This window comes from Macaca fascicularis, chromosome 10 (genome assembly GCF_037993035.2).
Source record: "Macaca fascicularis isolate 582-1 chromosome 10, T2T-MFA8v1.1".
NCBI classification, from domain to species: Eukaryota; Metazoa; Chordata; class Mammalia; order Primates; family Cercopithecidae; genus Macaca; species Macaca fascicularis.
The window spans coordinates 20,445,847-20,464,526 of NC_088384.1; the positions used below are offsets into that span (position 1 = coordinate 20,445,847).

General features: G+C 45.1%; 1 protein-coding gene across 4 annotated transcripts in view; it reads right to left on the reverse strand.

Annotated features, from left to right (window-relative positions):
* Positions 1-18,680, reverse strand: part of RNF185 (ring finger protein 185) — a 47,026-nt gene that overhangs the window by 7,352 nt on the left and 20,994 nt on the right. For 2 of the 4 annotated variants that reach the window (XR_281128.4, XR_012418822.1), the window contains exons 2-5: positions 12,757-12,980; positions 6,711-6,729; positions 4,593-4,705; positions 3,024-3,243 (exon numbers count right to left, since the gene is read on the reverse strand). Coding sequence is in view for 2 of the 4 variants with exons in the window: in XM_005567558.4 (XP_005567615.1) it covers positions 3,189-3,243; positions 4,593-4,705; positions 6,711-6,729; positions 12,757-12,932 (363 nt within the window). In the remaining 2 variants the exon portion in view is untranslated. The remainder of the gene's footprint in view (positions 1-3,023; positions 3,244-4,592; positions 4,706-6,710; positions 6,730-12,756; positions 12,981-18,680) is intronic. The other 2 variants (XM_005567558.4, XM_065522253.1) reach the window with 1 other exon arrangement.

Consider the following 18,680-nt stretch of genomic DNA (forward strand, 5'->3'; position numbering starts at 1 on the left):
GAGGACTAACCATTCTGCTTCCCTTCTAGCAACATCCATATGATCTCACCAGTCCACACATTTGGTGGGATTATGTTCCTGGGCCAGAGTATGCAAAAAAAAAAAAAAAAAAAAAAAGTCACTAGCAGCTGCAAGTGCTTATAAATGCTAGCAGTATGCACTTCGGTCATTAAGACCAGGGCCTCTGGCTTCCAGGGGCCTCTGATTCCTGCATTAGTTGCTAATGCTCTGTAGGAAACCAAAACCTGGGAATGTTAAAGTGGTGTCACCTGGTGGTCAAGAGCAGCGACTTCAATACCAGCCACATCTGGGTTTCAGCACTGTATGTGTGGCCCTGGACAGATCACTTTACCTATTTAGGCCTCAGTTTCCTCCTCCATTAAATGAGTTGATGTGAGGCTTAAATGAGATCATGCATTTATAAAGCTCTTAACATATAGTTATTTCCATATAGTAACAGTTCAACAAGTGTTCACTGCTAGTATTATTATTAAGTGTAATCTGGAGAAAAGAACCTTAAGAACCTTAATTTCTTTCTTTTTTTTTTCTTTTTTGAGACGGAGTCTCGCTGCATTGGTGCAATCTCAGCTCACTGCAACCTCTGCCTCCCGAGTTCAAGCGATTCTCCTGTCTCAGCCTCTCGAGTAGCTGGGACTACAGGCACATGCCACCATGCCCAGCTAATTTTTGTGTTTTTAGTAGAGACAGGGTTTCACCATATTGGTCAAGCTGGTCTCGAACTCCTGACCTCAGGTGATCCACCTGCCTCGGCCTCCCAAAGTGCTGGGATTACAGGCATAAGTCACTGTGCCCAGCCAAGAACCTTAATTTCTATCAAGATCCCTGACTCAATAATCCTACTCCTGGAAATCCTAATAAAATGCCATTATTCAAACTCAAAAAAGAAAAAAAGAAAAAAGTGGCAGTGCGCGGTGGCTCACACTTGTAATCCCAGCACTTTGGTAGGCCGAGGAGGGCAGATCATCTGAGCTTGGGAGACCAGCCTGACCAACATAGAGAAACCCTGTTTCTACTAAAAATACAAAAATTAGCCAGGTGTGGTGGCACATGCCTGTAATCCCAGCTACTCTGGAGGCTGAGGAGAACTGTTTGAACCCGGGAGGCAGAGGTTTTGGTGAGCCGAGATCGCACCAATGAAACTCCAGCCTAGGCAACAAGAGTGAAACTCCATCTCAAAAAAAAAAGTGTACAAAGATAGTCACTGTAGCATTATTATTTAAACAGCAAAATGGGGAAACAACTAAAAGGTCCTTCGATGAGGAAAACCCAAATTATAATGAACCAAAACTCAATGAGTTCCCAGTAATAGCATGGAAAAATAAAAAAAAATAAAAAACTCAATGGGATAAATGGCAGCCTAAATAATAAAGAGGACACTTCAGAGCATCATGGAAAACCTGCCAAAATTAAATTTTAAAGCAAACAGAATGGTGATGGCTACATAAAAATACATATGCACAGCATACAGATAAAGAGAACATGAGGAAATGAGAATATACTTGTTCTGGGCTCTTGGCAATGCGGGTAAATATTTTGCTTTAAAAATTTTTTTTTTTTTTTTTTTGAGACGGAGTCTCGCTGTGTCTCCCAGGCTGGAGTGCAGTGGCGTGATCTCGGCTCACTGCAAGCTCCGCCTCCCGGGTTCACGCCATTCTCCCGCCTCAGCCTCCCAAGTAGCTGAGACTACAGGTGCCCGCCACCACGCCCGGCTAGTTTTTTATATTTTTAGTAGAGACGGGGTTTCACCATGTTAGCCAGGATAGTCTCGATCTCCTGACCTCGTGATCCACCCGCCTCGGCCTCCCAAAGTGCTGGGATTACAGGCTTGAGCCACTGCGCCCGGCCTTAAAATTTCTTTAACATTTAACAGAATTTTTTTTTTCTTTTTGAGACGGAGTCTCGCTCTGTCGCCCAGGTTGGAGTGCAGTGGCCGGATCTCAGCTCACTGCAAGCTCTGCCTCCTGGGTTCACGCCATTCTCCTGTCTCAGCCTCCCGAGTAGCTGGGACTATAGGTTCCCACCACCTCACCCGGCTAGTTTTTTGTATTTTTTAGTAGAGATGGGGTTTCACCGTGTTAGCCAGGATGGTCTCGATCTCCTGACCTCGTGATCCGCCCGTCTCGGCCTCCCAAAGTGCTGGGATTACAGGCTTGAGCCACCGCGCCCGGCCCAGAATTTTTTTTAAGAGTAACATTTGATGTAAATATGCAAAAAAGTTTTAAATGTTTTTGTTCCTAGCCACTAGACCACTAGAGATAAATGTGCAATTTTTTTTTAGCCAGTAATTTTACTTCTAAGAATTTATCCTAAGCTAGGCACAGTGGTTCACGCCTGTAATCCTAACACTTTGGGAGGCTGAGGTGGGAGGATTGCTTGAGCCCAGGAGTTAGAGACCAGCCTGGGCAACATAGTGAGACCTTGTTTCTACCAAACAAACAAACAAAAAACTAGCTGGGCATGGTGCCGTGCACCTGTGGTCCCAGCTACATGGGAGGTTGAGGTAGACTGTTTGAGCCCAGGATGTCGAGGCTACAGTGAACCGTGATCACGCCACTGCACTCCAGCCTGGGCTACAGAGTGAGACCCTGTCTTATTCTAATAAAATAACAGTGAATACACTCACAAATTTATGTGTAAGTTCATCAGGATATTTTTTAAATTGGAAAAAGAAAGCTGCTAAATGTCTAACAAAGGATTGAATTATGTTAAATCCACACAACTAAATGCTAAACAGCTAGTTAGTAAAATATTGCTGGTAATGTAAAATCTCAAGATAATACTAAGACTCCCACTCACACAAAGAAGGCACTAAATATCTGCAGAACAAATGAAATTTTAAGAGAGGGTTACAAAACAGGAGCCACGTATTGTAAAAAACAAAAAAATTGTAAAACGTATACACACATCTATAAAATACACGCATAGATTTATAAAATTTGTGTGTATATATAATTATAGAAAAATGGAAAAGAAAATAGAACCAAAATGTTTCCAGTGGTTACCTCTAGATTGGTGTGGTTATAAGTGATTTTTCCCCCTCTTTTCCTTTCTGTATTTTACAAGTTTTCCTGTACTTTTATAATCAAGGAGAAATATTGTAAGGCTAAGAAGGAAACTTCTAAAGCCATCAGCTCATTTGTAGAAGCTTCTCCTAGAATGTTCCTCACCCCTCTATTCTCCGGCTCTGGCCTCTGTCCTTGAGGACGAGGAGGGGTCTTCTCTCTGAAACAGAAATGGTGTAAAATAAGTCTATTACAAATTGCTTTGAGTTGCTCCCCGTGAGGACCTGGAGCTCTTCACCAACAGGGTCAGGGCCATAGCCTCTTTCTTGCCCAGGACATGAACTTATGTCAAATTAATTCTCCAAATACTAACTCTTCATTTTACCTGCAACTGTTCTTCCCACCTGTATAGAGGACCAGGGAGAAAATCAGCTTGTTACGAGATATTCACCAGATTGCACTACAGCCTTCTCTTACAGAGATCCTGACTCGGACTGGTTAGGAATCATGGCCAGATGCCTTCCCTGGGCCTGTCAGATACCAGAAATTCCAAATCCATACTGGAACAGAGGGTGGGTTGTCAGCAGTTAAGGACTGAGGTTCATGGTTTCTCTGACCTTCCCCTACTAACTTCAGTTCTATCTCACACTATTCTTGGGCAAATACCCGATGCTATTATTTTTGAGCCTCACCCCCTCTGATCACTCAACCCATGAATACTCAATTGAGGGCTGAGTTACACAATAAGCATTATGCAGGATGCTATAATACTGAGACTGATGACAGACGCAAGAGGTGTTCATGGTTTCAACGGGGATAGAGCCAATCACATGACAGTGCGGTGGGAACTGGGTGAGAGCAACTAATGTGGAGAAGACAGACCGCTTCAAGGAAGAGGGGACTTTAGGGTTGCTCATAAGAGATGAGTAGAAGTTAGAGGAGAAGGTGGGGGTAGAGGGGTAGCTCGAGCAGGACTGGGGAGGGAAGAAGGCAGAAGAGAGAGCAAATACACAGGCTGATAAATGTGAAAGAGCAAGTCCCTTTAAGAGAAGTCTAATATGTTGGGTACACAGCATATGCTAGGGTAGGCAGGAGAAGGTAAGAGATTCTTCGGGAAAGCTTGGGGATGCCAGACCATGAAAGGTTCTCGTACTTGTGTTTGTGGAACGCTGGACCCATGCACATCTCCATTTCTAGAAATCCCAAACTCCACAAAGTCACCCAGATCCTGTTTCCTCTCCCCCGATGCTTCATACGTCTCTGATGCAGCAACCCTCCTCCATGGAGCCTCTCCTGCTACACAGCCTGCTTCCCAGGCTGCAGAAGTGCTCTTTCACAGTGCTCTGTACACTTGTGATTGTGATGTCTGTCCACTGCTGGGTCCCAGCAAGCGGCAACTTGGATCCCCTCTCTTCCCTCCCCTCCTAGCTGACTCTCATCTGGATGAGACTGCTTCAAAACCAAGGGATCATCTAGTACTAAGTAAAGGGTGGGGTTAGGGGATGCTGAATGGGAATGAATTCACGTCCAAGGGGAAAAGTGGGTGGGAGAGGCATCCTAAGTCCTCACCTGGGGTCCTGTTGCCCAGTGCTGCCCCTTCCATAGAGGGGGATGACTTTGTCTCGGCTGATGCCAGCTTTGCAAACAGGACACACCTGTCTGTTAGGTCGGGTCTCCAACCACTGCAAATAGGAGAGAAAAATGCATGAATGGCCCAAGACCCACCAGAGTGATCAGCTAGAGCCGCCATAACAACATAGGCCAGAGGCCTCAAACTGGGAAACACCAGCATGAGCAGGGAACACCTCAAGGAATCCGACTCCCGTTCCTTCTCCTAGCATTCAACAAATACTTACCAGTGATAAAATCAAAATTGCCTTTAAATATCATCATAACTGGCTGGGTGCGGTGGCTCATGCCTGTAATCCCAGCACTTTGGGAGGCGGAGGTGGGTGGACCACCTGAGGTCAGGAGTTCAAGAGCAGCCTGGCCAACATAGTGAAGCCCCATCTCTACTAAAAATACAAAAATTAGTCAGGCGTGGTGGTGCATGCCTGTAGTTCCAGCTACTCGGGAGGCTGAGGCAGGAGAATCACTTGAACCCGGGAGGTGAAGGTTGCAGTGAGCCGAGATTGCACCACTGCATTCCAGCCTGGGTGACAAGACTCTGTCTCAAAAAAAAAAAAAAAAAAAAAATCACAAAGCTTCTTCATACTTTGTTTCCCTCTAGGGCCTCCTAGCAACACGGGGGAGGGAAACTGCAAGCCTGGGGCTGTCAAGCCTGGGGCTGTCAAGTCTGACATACCCAGCGTCAATTTAGGCTGCTGGTATAAGTACAGCAAACTTTAAATCCCCACCTTCCCAGTAGGAGCAACTGTATTTTCCTGTCAAAAAGACAAAAAAAACTAGCTGGGTGTGGTGGCATGCACCTGTAATCCCAGCTACCCAGGAGGCTGAGGCACAAGAATCGCTTGAACCCAGGAGGCAGAGGTTCCCGCCCAGATCTCACCATTGCACTCCAGCCTGGGCAACAGAGCAAGACTCCGTCTCAAAAACAAAAAACAAAAAAAAATTAATTTTCTTAAAAAAACAAGTGATAAAAATGTTTTTTTTTTTCGAAACAGTCTCACTCTGTCACCCAGGCTGGAGTGCAGTGGCGCAATCTCAGCTCATTGCAACCTCCGCCTCCCAGATTCAAGCAATTCTCATGCCTCAGCCTCCCTAGTAGCTGGGACTATAGGCGTGCACCACCATGCCCGGCTAATTTTTGTATTTTTTGTAGAGACGGGATTTTGCCATGTTTGCCAGACTATTCTCAAACTCCTTGCCTCAAGTGATCCACCTGCCTTGGCCTCCCTAAGTGCTGGAATTACAGGCGTGAGCCACCACACCTCGCCAAAATGTGTTTTTATAGACATTCTATAAACATGAATTACTTCAGGGCTGAGGAGATAGCAGCATTGAATGATTTTATTTCATACTCTTGCTGTTCATAGCTCCAAAACTAATGTGTTATGTGTTCTTCATAAACTCACAGTCAATATGTTCTACCAGGTCCTGCTGGGGACAGAATGTGCAGCCCTGTTCCCACCTTCTTTCTCCCATCCAGATTCTGAAGCTTTAGCAGTCTGGAACTTCTGTCCTCCCCTACATTCCTAGGCCACCTACAAGTGTGGTACTCTACTGCTGACAACCAGGGAGACATTTAGCTGGCTGTGATTATTCACAGCCACTTGTGAATGCCAGGCTTTAGCAGGTGCTAAAGCTGGGAAAATAGACTTTTCTCTCCTCACAAAAGCTCTTTGTTGACACCAAAAAAGTTTTCCCCTTCCTAATATTTTCATAAATTTTAAGGGCTGGGGGACTGTTGATATGATAGGAGGTACTGTTTTAATAGAAGCAGAATCTCAAAAATAAAAAGGACCTAACTAACATACTATCAATCCAATCCAATTTATAAACGAGTAACTGAGACCCACAAAGGCCATCTGTGGCAGAATTAGGACCATCCCAATTTCATCAAGTGCCTGTCAGTGGGCAGGTATGTAAAGAAGGCTTTGGGGGTAAGTAAGCAAATGAGCCCACAAGCAGGGCAGATTGCAGCTTCTGACAGTAGTCTCCTGAGATTAGGGCTGTCTTGTGCAACCATAGCTGATGAAAGACAAAGTAAAATGAAATGCATCTTACCTGATGTAAACACGGCCAACTGCCGGAGTCCCCAGGGCAACCAGTCATCAAGGAGAAGGAGAAAAGGGGAAAGGAAGAAAAATGCTTTCATTAGCAGAAACACTTGATGGGTGGAGTGGTAGTAGCAGAATGAGAAAACAGGAGTAAACTATGGAACACTGCATGCCCACCGAGGTTCTGTAGGGATTACTGGTATTGGAAATTAGAAAAAACTGGGCTAAAAATCACAGAAAAAAAAATAACACAATGGAGATAAGACCCCAGTCTCTGCCCCTGAGATCTCAGCATATGTGAAATCCCCAGGGCTCAGACCACATAGACCCAGCTTCTCTACAAATCAACCTGTGAGAGGTTATAACATCTGAAGGAATCCAATAAAAGCTAGGGACGCCCTGTGCAAAAAAATTGACGGGAGCATTCACATACACATGTACCACATACTATTTTACACTCAATTTCAGTGGGTTCATAGTCTCCTCGGGTTCACAAGGGATGTGTGGATTCTCAGGTAGTCCAGATCCAGTTTAACAAAATCTTCAGGCTATCCTCATCTTTGAGAACTCTCCTAGCAGGAAGCAGCTTAAAAGGTCAGGTCTACTCTAAAAGCATCTTTAAGTAACAGGAAGGATGGGGATGCAATTGACAGAAAGGGCTACCTTCAGCTTAGAGAGCTGCTGTCCAATCTCTCCATTTTCAAATGAGGAAACCAAAGCTCAGAAACATAAAATGAACTGCATCAGGATTAAAAAAAACAAAAAAGTCTCCTGACTTCTAGTTCATCGCCCTTTCTATAATCTAACACCGCATACAAAAAAAAATGACATTTACAGAATTGAAAGAAAAGTAATCAACTCCACTTTTTTTTTTTTTTTGAGATGGAGTTTCACTCTTGTTGCTCAAGCTGGAGTGCAGTTCACTCAGCTTACTGCAACCTCTGCCTCCCAGGTTCAAGGGATTCTCCTGTCTCAGCCGCCTGAGTAGCTGGGATTACAGGCATGCGCCACCACGCCCAGCTAATTTTTTGTATTTTTAGTAGAAACAGGGTTTCACCATGTTAGCCAGGCTGGTCTCGAACTCCTGACCTCAGGTGATCCACCCGCCTCGGCCTCCCAAAGTGCTAGGATTAAAGGCGTAAGACACTGCATCCGGCCCACATTTTTAATTTCTTTCTCTCATTTATTTAGTCAACACATATCTACTGTGTACCTACTACATGCCAGGACAGTGGAAAATGCAGGCATAGCTTCTGTACCTCACATACCAAGTATCTTTAGCTGAGTACACTTTGAACTCAACGGAGAGTTCCTTTTGCGATTCCTGAACCACAGTTTAGCTTTGCAAACCAAATACACAATCTTCCTGGACATAACATCTAACTCCAACATTAATATTGCAATGTCATTCTAAACTGAGTGGAGAACACTCCAAATCATGGCAGATTTCCAGTGGCAAGTTCCCTTAAAGGCTTTAGGGGAGAAGTGGAGGTGAATGAATGACCCTCAGGGGAGAGTTCAGGCTTTATAATAAGAACCATTCCTCCCATTTATTAAGCAAAGATAGTCATGTATCACTGAAAGACAGGGATAGTTCTGAGATATGTGTCATTAGGCAATTTCACCATTGTGTGAGCAGCATCAGAGAGTGTACTTACACAAACCTAGATGAAATAGCATACTACACACCTAGGCTACATAGTATAGCCTATTGCTAATAAGCTACAAACCTGAATAGCATGTGAATGTCATAGGCAAATGTAACAGAGTGGTAAATATTTGTGTATTTAAACATACCTAACATAGAGCCAAGGTGTGGTGGCTCACGCCTGTAATCCCAGCACTTTGAGAGCTAAGGTGGGCAAACTATTTGAAGTCAGGAGTTCGAGACCAGCCTGGCCAACATGGTGAAACCCCATCTCTATTAAAAATACAAAAACTAGCCATGTGTGGTGGCACATGCCTGTAATCCCAGGTACATGGGAGGCTGAAGCATGAGAATCAACTTGAACCTGAGAGGTGGAGGTTGCAGTGAGCTGAGATCATGCTACTTAATCTGGAGTGCCACTGCACTCCAGCATTAGTGATGCAGTGAGACTCCATCTCAAAAAAACCCCAAAACCAGGCTGGGCACGGTGGCTCACACCTGTAACCCCAGCACTTTGGGAGGCTGAGGCGGGTGGATCACCTGAGGTCAGGAGTTCGAGACCAGCCTGGCCAACATGGTAAAACCCTGTCTCTACTACAAACACAAAAATTAGTCAGGTGTGGTGGCACATACGTATAATCCCAGCTTCTCGGGGGGCTGAAGCAGAAGAATCGTTTGAACCTGGGAGGCAGAGGTTGCAGTGAGCCAAGATCATGCCACTGCACTCTAGCCTTGGGCAACAGAGTGAGACTCTATCTTAAAAAAACAACAAACAAACAAAAAGTCCAACATACCTAACATAGAAAAGGCAATGCACTAGTCTATAACATTATGAAATCACTAGATTATAGGAATTTTTCAGGTCCATCATAAATCTTGTGGGACCACTGTTGTATATATAGTCCATCGTTGACCAAAATGTCGTTATGTGCTGCATGACTGTACTGTGTGCCACGCTGTGGCTGAATAGCTTTTCATTTCTTAATGTCACTGGATGGTCACATTAACCAATGAGACAGTGCCATTATCCCCATCTTACAGATGAAGAAACCAAAGTACAGGGAAGCTAGCAGATTTGCTCAGGGACACACCATTCAGACTGGAAGCATCTGTTCATTTTAGAGTCTGTGTTCTTTCCAATGGTATTCTGCCTTAAAAAAAAAAAAATGATAGTGGGCGTGGTGGCTCACACCTGTAATCCCAGCACTTTGGGAGGCTGAGGTGGGCAGATCACAAGGTCAGGAGATCGAGACCATCCTGGCCAACATGGTGAAACCCTGTCTCTACTAAAAATGCAAAAATTAGCTGGGTGTGGTGGTGTGCACCTGTAATCCCAGCTACTTGGGAGGTTGAGGCAGGAGAATTGCTTGAATTTGGGAGGCGGAGATGGCAGTGAGCTGAGATTGTGCCACTGCACTCCAGCCTGTCGACAGAGCAAGACTCTGTCTCAAAAAACAAAAATTGACACAGGGCCAGGCATGGTGGCTCACACCTGTAATCCTAGCACTTTGGGAGGTCCACGTGGATGGATCACTTGAGGTGAGGAGTTTGAGACCAGCCTGGTCAGCATGGCGAAGCTCCATCTCTACTAAAAATACAAAAAGAAAATTAGCCGGGAGTGGTGGTGCACTCCTGTAGTCCCAGCTTCTCAGGAGGCTGAAGCAGGAGAACCACTTGAGCCCGGGAGGCAGAGGTTGCAAGTGAGCCGAGACTGCACCACTGCACTCCAGCCTGGGCAACAGAGCAAGGCTGTCTCCACGCACACACACACAAAGATATACAATAGCTGTACATTTAAATATAAATATAGTTATATATAGTTAATATATATAACACATTATACAATTTAAATTTATAATCTTAACATTTATACTTATAAAATTTAATAAATACACACACACACATTTTTTTTTAGACGGAGTCTTACCCTGTCTCCCAGTCTGGAGTGCAGTGGGGTGATTTCAGCTCCCTGAAACCTCCATTTCCTAGGTTCAAGATATTCTCCTGCCTCAGCCTCCTGAGTAGCTGGGATTATAGGTATATGCCACCACATCCAGCTAATTTTTGTATTTTTAGTAGAGATGAGGTTTCACCATGTTGGCCAGGCTGGTCTCAAACTCTTGACCTCAAGTGATCCGCCCACCTCAGCCTCCCAAAGTGCTGGGATTATAAGCATGAGCCACTGCACACAGCCAGAATATATATATATATATATATATATATTTTTTTTTTTTTGAGATGGAGTCTTGCTCTGTCACCCACGCTGGAGTGCAGTGGCGCAATCTCGGCTCACTGCATGCTCCACTTCCCGAGTTCACGCCATCCTCCTGCCTCAGCCTCCCCAGCAGCTGGGACTACAGGCACACATCGCCACGCCCAGCTAATTTTTTTTTTTTTTGTATTTTTTTTTTTTTTTTTGAGACGGAGTCTCGCTCTGTCTCCCAGGCTGGAGTGCAGTGGCCGGATCTCAGCTCACTGCAAGCTCCGCCTCCTGGGTCCACGCCATTCTCCTGCCTCAGCCTCCCGAGTAGCTGGGACTACAGGCGCCCGCCACCTCACCCGGCTAGTTTTTTTTGTATTTTTTAGTAGAGACGGGGTTTCACTTTGTTAGCCAGGATGGTCTCGATCTCCTGACCTCATGATCCACCCGTCTCGGCCTCCCAAAGTGCTGGGATTACAGGCTTGAGCCACCGCACCCGGCCTTTTTGTATTTTTAGTAGAGACGGGGTTTCACCGTGTTAGCCAGGATGGTCTTGATCTCCTGACCTCGTGATCTGCCCGCCTTGGCCTCCCAAAGTGCTGGGATTACAGGCGTGAGCCACCGTGCCCAGCCCAGAATATATATATATTTCTAAGAGACAGGGTCTCTCTCTATCACCCAGACTGGGGTGCAGTGATACAACCATAGCTCACTGTAGCGTCGAATTCCTGGGCTCAAGCCTTCCTCCCACCTTAGTCTCCCGAGTAGCTAGGACTACAGGCACCGCCACCATGCCTGGCCAGTTTTTAAATTTTTTTGTAGAGATGGGGCCTTACTATGTTGCTCAGACTCATCTTGCACTCCTGGGCTCAAGTGATCCTCCTATGTTGGCCTCTCAAAGTGTTAGGATTACAGGTGTGAGCCACGGAGCCCAGCCATAATAGCTGTACACATTTTTTGTGTTATATGTGATAATTTGATACATTCATATAATCAAATCAGGGCTATCCTGTCTTTTAATTCTTACTTTTGTCAATCATTTCAAGTCCTGGTTTTATGATACCCTGAAGTATCCTGAATTTCTAGGAGAATGCGGATCACAACAGCTTTTACACAAAACAGTAATTAGGGCAAGAGCCTCAAGAACAAAAATCTCTGCTCCATTCTATTTGTTCACCAATAAATTGATGTTTTATGCTGTTGCCAACTTAAAATTCCTTAAATATTGTTTAAATTGCCTTTTCTTCACATGATTTCTCTGCTCAAAAATATTCATTACCTCTACGTCCCTTTAGTCGAATCTGGGTTTGATAATCTGGCCCAATACTCCCGTAACCATTATTTTTCCTAACACTCCCAGACCCTCATCCAGAGTGCTGTGAGAGGTATACAGTAGCCTCAAGGGTCTCAGATGAGTCCAACAGTGCATGCGCCTGTCCCTAGAAACTCCCTGCCTTGGGGGGACACACACACCCTTCACCTTACCTAGCATTTTTCGATCGACCTTTCAAGGTTCAGCTCAAAATCTCAAGACAAAAAGAAGAAGAAAAAAAAAAAACCAAGAAAACAAAATTCAACCTTCACCTAGGTTCTCAGAGCCAGAAAAGGCTCCTGTAACCATCAAGGCTGGAACAGACACCGACCTTGACACTTCATTTTGATGTGTGTATATATCTATACATAAACATAAAATATAGTAACAATTACAGTCATAGCTAACACATACTATTTACCGCAAGTTATGTGCTCTTCTAAGCCTTTTACATTAATACTTGCATTTAATACTTGCAAAGAACCCTGTAAAATGAGGCGGAATGTGTGTAAGCACCTTGCCCAAGGTCAAACAGGAAGGTGGCAGAGTCAAGCTTCAGAAAGAGGAAGCCCAGTTCCACAGTCCTTGTTTATAACCATTATGCTATACTACCTCTAGGCTCAGCACAGCAAGTAGCAGGTAGTAAGTGCTCATTAAATGGTAAGTATTATTACTTTACAGATGGGGAGAAGGAGCTCAGAGCGGAGACAGGATTTGTCCAAGGTCACCCAGCTCATTGGTAGCAGAGCTGGGATGGGAACTCAGGTCTCCTGTCTGTTGAGCCTGAGTGTATTCCCAACGTGAGCAGGAAGCATTCTGCTTCAAACCGTCCAGGGTCACCGGCTTTCCAAACATGGCAATGTGCTCTCTGGCAGAGGAGCAGGGATACTGACCAGAAGAGGTGGCCACACAGGCTGATGACAGCATCCTTGGCTGTGTCCAAGCAGATGTTGCACTCGAAAGTGCTGTCCTGACCTCCACTCTCGCCAGCGCCATTGCTGCTCCCACTGGGGCCCCCTGCAGTGGAGTTCTCAGGAGATGCAGAGGCCGAGGGCCCCTTGCTTGCCATCCTTGGCTGTCAGCGAAGCTCTGAGTGAAGACTCTCCCCAGGGAAATCCTAAAAGGCAGAGAACTCTTGACTGCCCATTTCTGCAGCCCTCTCCCCCCAGATTCCATGCCAACATTCCTGTCTTCTCTCAGCTCCAGAGCTGATTATGACTGAATCCCTGAGCAGACTTCCCAAAGCGCTGCAGAAGATAAGAGTTGTAGGGCACAACCCAGAGGACAGTGACCCAGAAACTTCTCATGAACATGGTCCAGAATGTATCACAGATACACAAACTCCACAAATACAGAGCAGCCTCAAGATAGTTCTCCACAGGAACCAGGACCTTGTCTCACTCATCTTTAGATTCTCCCACGATAATCAACCCAGGTGACAAATATATGCTAAATTAAATGGAATATTCAGGCTGTCCAGCCCCTATATTGGCAGGTGAATCTGTTAAGCCAGGAAGGTTGTGATTGGCATATGCCAGAATTTTTTTTTTTTGAGAGACGGAGTTTCACTCTGTTGCCCAGGCTGGACTGCAGTGGCACAATCTTGGCTCACTGCAACCTCTGCCTCCCGGGTTCAAGTGATTCTTCTGCCTCAGCCTCCCGAGTAGCTGGGATTACAGGCGCCTGCCACTACACCTGGCTAATTTTTGTATTTTTAGTAGAGATGGGGTTTCACCATGTTGGCCAGGCTGGTCTTGAATTCCTGACCTCAGGTGATCCACCTGCCTCAGCTTCCCAAAGTGCTGGGATTACAGGTGTGAGCCACCACGCCCAGCCCACATGCCAGAATATTAAGAAAATCCTGTTAACTATGAAAAGTTAGGAAGCTAAAAAGGACCAGAAAGATCATCTGGTCCAAGGTCTTCCATATTGCAATCTTTTTCAATCCTCCTCCTGCCACATTGGAATACTATTCCCTTTATTTTATCTAAATACATCAACTTTTTAGCCTCAGTACATTTAAAGAAGAGGTTTATATCACCGCTATAAATGGAAAACCAGTAATATTTAACCATAAGTAAAAAGGTTAATATAAAAGTAACAAATGAAAAGTTTACCCTCATACACCTGACATCATCTGGCACACTCATACTATGTTTTGGACAATCTTGATCTGGTCCAATTTCTTTAGGAAACTGCAGTTACCTCAGCTAGCTGACTAACATGGGGCTGAGACTGGGACTCATGGACACCCTGTTTGCACCGTACCACTACATACTAAACTGGCCACTAAATGCTGGTATAAACAGACCACTGTTGACTACCACCTCCAAGTCAAAGAACCCAGCCAGGAATTGAACAAGAAAGAGGATAAAACCAACACCAAGCAATACCCAGAAATCCTTGATGCACATTAAGAATCTGTCAGGAGCCTTATCTGGCCACCCTCATCATCTCAGAAATTCCAAGTAGGAAATGTTGGCTGGCTACCACAGTCAGAGAAGTGGAGGCCTGGATACTGGGCTCAGCCTCTAGCTTGCTAGGTGGTTTTGGGAACCTCCCTTCCCCTCTACTGATCATAATTTTCTCATCTGTAAAATGAGGCACTGGACTCCCTGGTATCCTAGGTGGCCCCCTCCAGCTCTCAGACTGTGCCTCTCCAGGTCATCTTAACCTACTATTATCTCCAAAACAAGCGGCCCCTTCACAAGTTTAGGACTTACCACTGGAACACCAGAAGGTCGCCCTGAGGTCAGCTTCCAGAGTATGACAAGACAAGGACCAAAAAGTTACAGCCTTCTCAGACCCAGAAAGCTTCCTTCCTTCACACTCAGAGCTCTGGCCTCATGAGCATCCCTTACCACAATACCAGCTCAGTGACTTGAGCAGGGAGAGGAGGCCGGCTCACCACCACTTTTTCACTCAGTTACATCATTTTACATAATGTCCCAGAAGGGTAGCTGGCTGCTGGCAGCACCACTGCCATGCACTGGCCTCAGCTCCAAGACCTTCTCCCTGACCTTCCTCCTCTCCATATTACATGTGCTCTCTTCATTTTAGGATAAAACCCAGTTTTGAGGGCCGCATTATTGTCTTTCCTCATTATTCCAGCTCAACAATCCTAAGTACCCAACCTATGTGTGTTTCTTTAAAAAAAAAAAAAATCTTAAAACATTAAAAATTATGCATATAGATTTTGGAAAGACAACCATAAAGTCAGATCAATTACATCAGCCTCCTGATGTGATGCAACAGAAGTACACAGCACCACCAATGCAGCATGTTTGCTTTAAAACTCAGACACTAATCAAGCATCTAAAATGAATTACCAGCCGGGCATGGTGGCTCACGCCTGTAATGCCAGCACTTTGGGAGGCCGAGGCAGGTGGATCACCTGAGGTCAGGAGTTCAAGACAAGCCTGGCCAACATGGTGAAACCCTGTCTCTACTAAAAATACAAAAATTAGCTGGGCACGGTGGCGCACACCTGTAATCCCAGTTACTTGAGAAGCTGAGGCATGAGAACCACTTGAACCTGGGAGGCAGAGGTTGCAGTGAACTGAGACTGTGCCATTGCACTCCAACCTGGGTGACAGAGACTCCATCTCAATAATAATAATAATAAATAAAATGAATTACCCATTTTCAGAAAATATGGAGGATAGGTGCAAGTATTAAATGACTCAGAATGTGGGACTTTCTACAGGACAAATAATAAAGTTCCACAAAAAATAAATAGCATGGACGGGATTGGGGTTATAGATTGAGATATGAGATATTCTAACCACTTGTAGTATGTGGGTCTTACTGGAACAAGATTCAAGCAAACCAACTGTACAAAGACTCTGGTGACATGACTGACAAAAACTGTTTAGCCTAGGTATTACTCGATATGAAGGAATTATTGTTGGCTGGGCATGGTGGCTCATGTCTATAATTCCAGTACCTTGGGAGGCCAAGGTGGGTGGATCGCTTGAGCTCAGCAGTTTGAGACCAGCCTGGGCAACACGGTGAAACCCTATCTCTACAAAAAAAAAAAGTTAACTGGGTGTGGTGATGCACGTCTATGGTCCCAGCTACTCCAGAGGCTGAGGCAGAATTGCTTAAGCTTGCGAGGCGGAAGTTGTAGTGAGCCAAGATTGTACCACTGCACTCCAGCCCAAGTGACATAGTGACTGTCTCAAAAACAAAAAACAAACAAACAAAAAATAGCTGGGTGTGGTGGCACACAACTGTAGTCCCAGATAGTCAAGAGGCTGAGGTGGGAGGATCACTTGGGCCTGGGGGGTGGAGGCTGCAGTGAGCCGACTGTGCTGCTGCACTCCAGCCTGGGTGACAGAGTAAGAGAAACCCGGTCTCAAAAAATATATATATACATAAAAAAGGGAATTACTGTTAATTTTGTTGGGTATGATAATGATATCTTTTTTTTTTTTAAACAAAACCTGACCTGATAGAGACACATATTTTTGAAGGAATAAAGTATTTGGGATTTGCTTTAAAATACTCCAGGGGGGAAAAATAAAAATGGAGAGAAAAGATGAAACAAGAACAAGGAAGTTGGCTGTTGAAGCTGGGTGATGAATGGAGGTTCACTGTAATAGTCTGTGTGTGTGTTTGAAAATTACAATAAAAGGTATTTTTTTCTTTTTTTGAGATGGTCTCGCTGTTGCCCAGGCTGGAGTGCAGTGGTGCAATCACATCTTACTGCAGCCTCAACCTCCTGGGCTCAAGCAATCCCCTGCCTCAGCCTCCTAAGTAGCAAGGACTACAGGTGCACACCACCATGCTCAGCTAATTTTTAAATTATTTTGTAGAGACGAGGTCTGTGTTACCCAGGGTAGTCAAACTCCTGGGCTCAAGTAATTCTCCTGCCTCAGCCTCCCAAAGTGCTGAGAAAACAAGCATGAGCCACTGCGGCTAGCTCCAATAAAAGGTATTTTTTAAAAAGATTAAGCTGTAGAAGAGTATGTATATAAACTTATTTGGGTAAAAACTAAGTATGTATATGAGTATGTATGTATGTGGATCCATACACAGACAGGCAGACACACACACACACACACACACACACACACACACACACACACACAGAAAATGCCTAGAAAATACACATTAAACCATCAACAGTTATTTCTGGGACTATAAGGGCTAGGAGACATTGAATTATTATATTCTTATCCTGTTTCAATGTTTTATAACAAACAAGTATTACTTTCTTTTTTTTTTTTTTTTTTTGAGACGGAGTCTTGCTCTGTGGCCCAGGCTGGAGTGCAGTGGCCGGATCTCAACTCACTGCAAGCTCCGTCTCCCGGGTTCCCGCCATTCTCCTGCCTCAGCCTCCCGAGTAGCTGGGACTACAAGCGCCTGCCACCTTGCCCGGCTAATTTTTTGTATTTTTAGTAGAGACGGGGTTTCACCGTGTTAGCCAGGATGGTCTCGATCTCCTGACCTCATGATCCGCCCGCCTCGGCCTCCCAAAGTGCTGGGATTACAGGCTTGAGCCACCGCGCCCGGCCACAAGTATTACTTTCACAAGAACATTTTTAAAAAGGAAATCATAAAATGTGAAGTATATTACATATGTTACAATAATGAATATAGGTATTAGAAAATGGCTTTAGGCCAGGCATGGTGGCTCATGCCTATAACCTTAGTACTTTGGGAGGCCAAGGCAGGAGGATCACTTATGCCCAGGAGTTTGAGGATGCAGAGAGCTATGAATGTACAATGTAGAAGAACATACTCAACTGTTAATAGCGATTATCTCGATATCAGTAAGGATGTAGAGGTCATTTTTACATGTATTTTTTTTTACATGTATTATTTTTTTTGCTTCTCTTTTTTTGAGACAAGTCTCACTCTGTCGCCCAAGCTGGAGTGCAGTGATGTGATCTCGGCTCACTGCAACCTCTACCTCCCAAGTTCAAGCAATTCTCCCTGCCTCAGCTTCCTGAGTAGCTGGGCTTATGGGTGATCACGACCACACCCAGCTAATTTTTGTATTTTTTAGTAGAGACAGGGTTTTGCCATGTTGGCCAGGCTGGTCTTGAACTCCTGACCTCAGGTGATCCACCCACCTCAGCCTCCCAAAGTGTTGGGATTACAGGTGTGAGCCACTGTACCTGGTCTTTACATGTATTACTTTTGAAATCAGTCAAAAGAATAATAATACATAAAATTTCTCCCCCCCCCCCATGTTCCAGTTTTCCCCAATCCTGAATGTTCTGAGTTCAAGTCCTGGTTCCATCACTGACTGTCCATATGGCCATGGTAGATCCCTTGATGATTTGAATCTCTTTTCTCACCTGAAAAGCGAGAGTATCATGCCTCCTACAGGGCTACTGAGGTGGCCCTATGAAATAACACAGTGACCTGGAGGGCCCACCAAGGCAGGACAGGGCTGTTGCTGTTGGGGAGGCACACATTTCATACCATGTAACCTGGTCCACTGCCAACCCACTTCCTGGACCCAACAAAGCTGTGCATGGCCCATACTCCTACACAGGCATAAGGGGACAACCAGGATCAAGGTAGGTGTTGGAGTAGGAATGGTTAAGGGACAGTAACAGGTCAGTTCAGAGTTTGCAGGAAGTGGCAGCCTCGTGCCAGGCCAGGCACTGAGACAGGCCTGCATGTCCCAACTGTAGGCAGGCCGTATCACTCTCCTTGTAATTCTTAGTAGACACCATGTGGTCCCCACCCAGGCTCTAGAGCCTCATCCTAGCAGGCACTCAAATATTTGCTGAGTGAGGATGGGCACACATGACTGACTTTGGTCAACTCCTAGCTGGCTGGTCACCAACTTTTCTTTGTA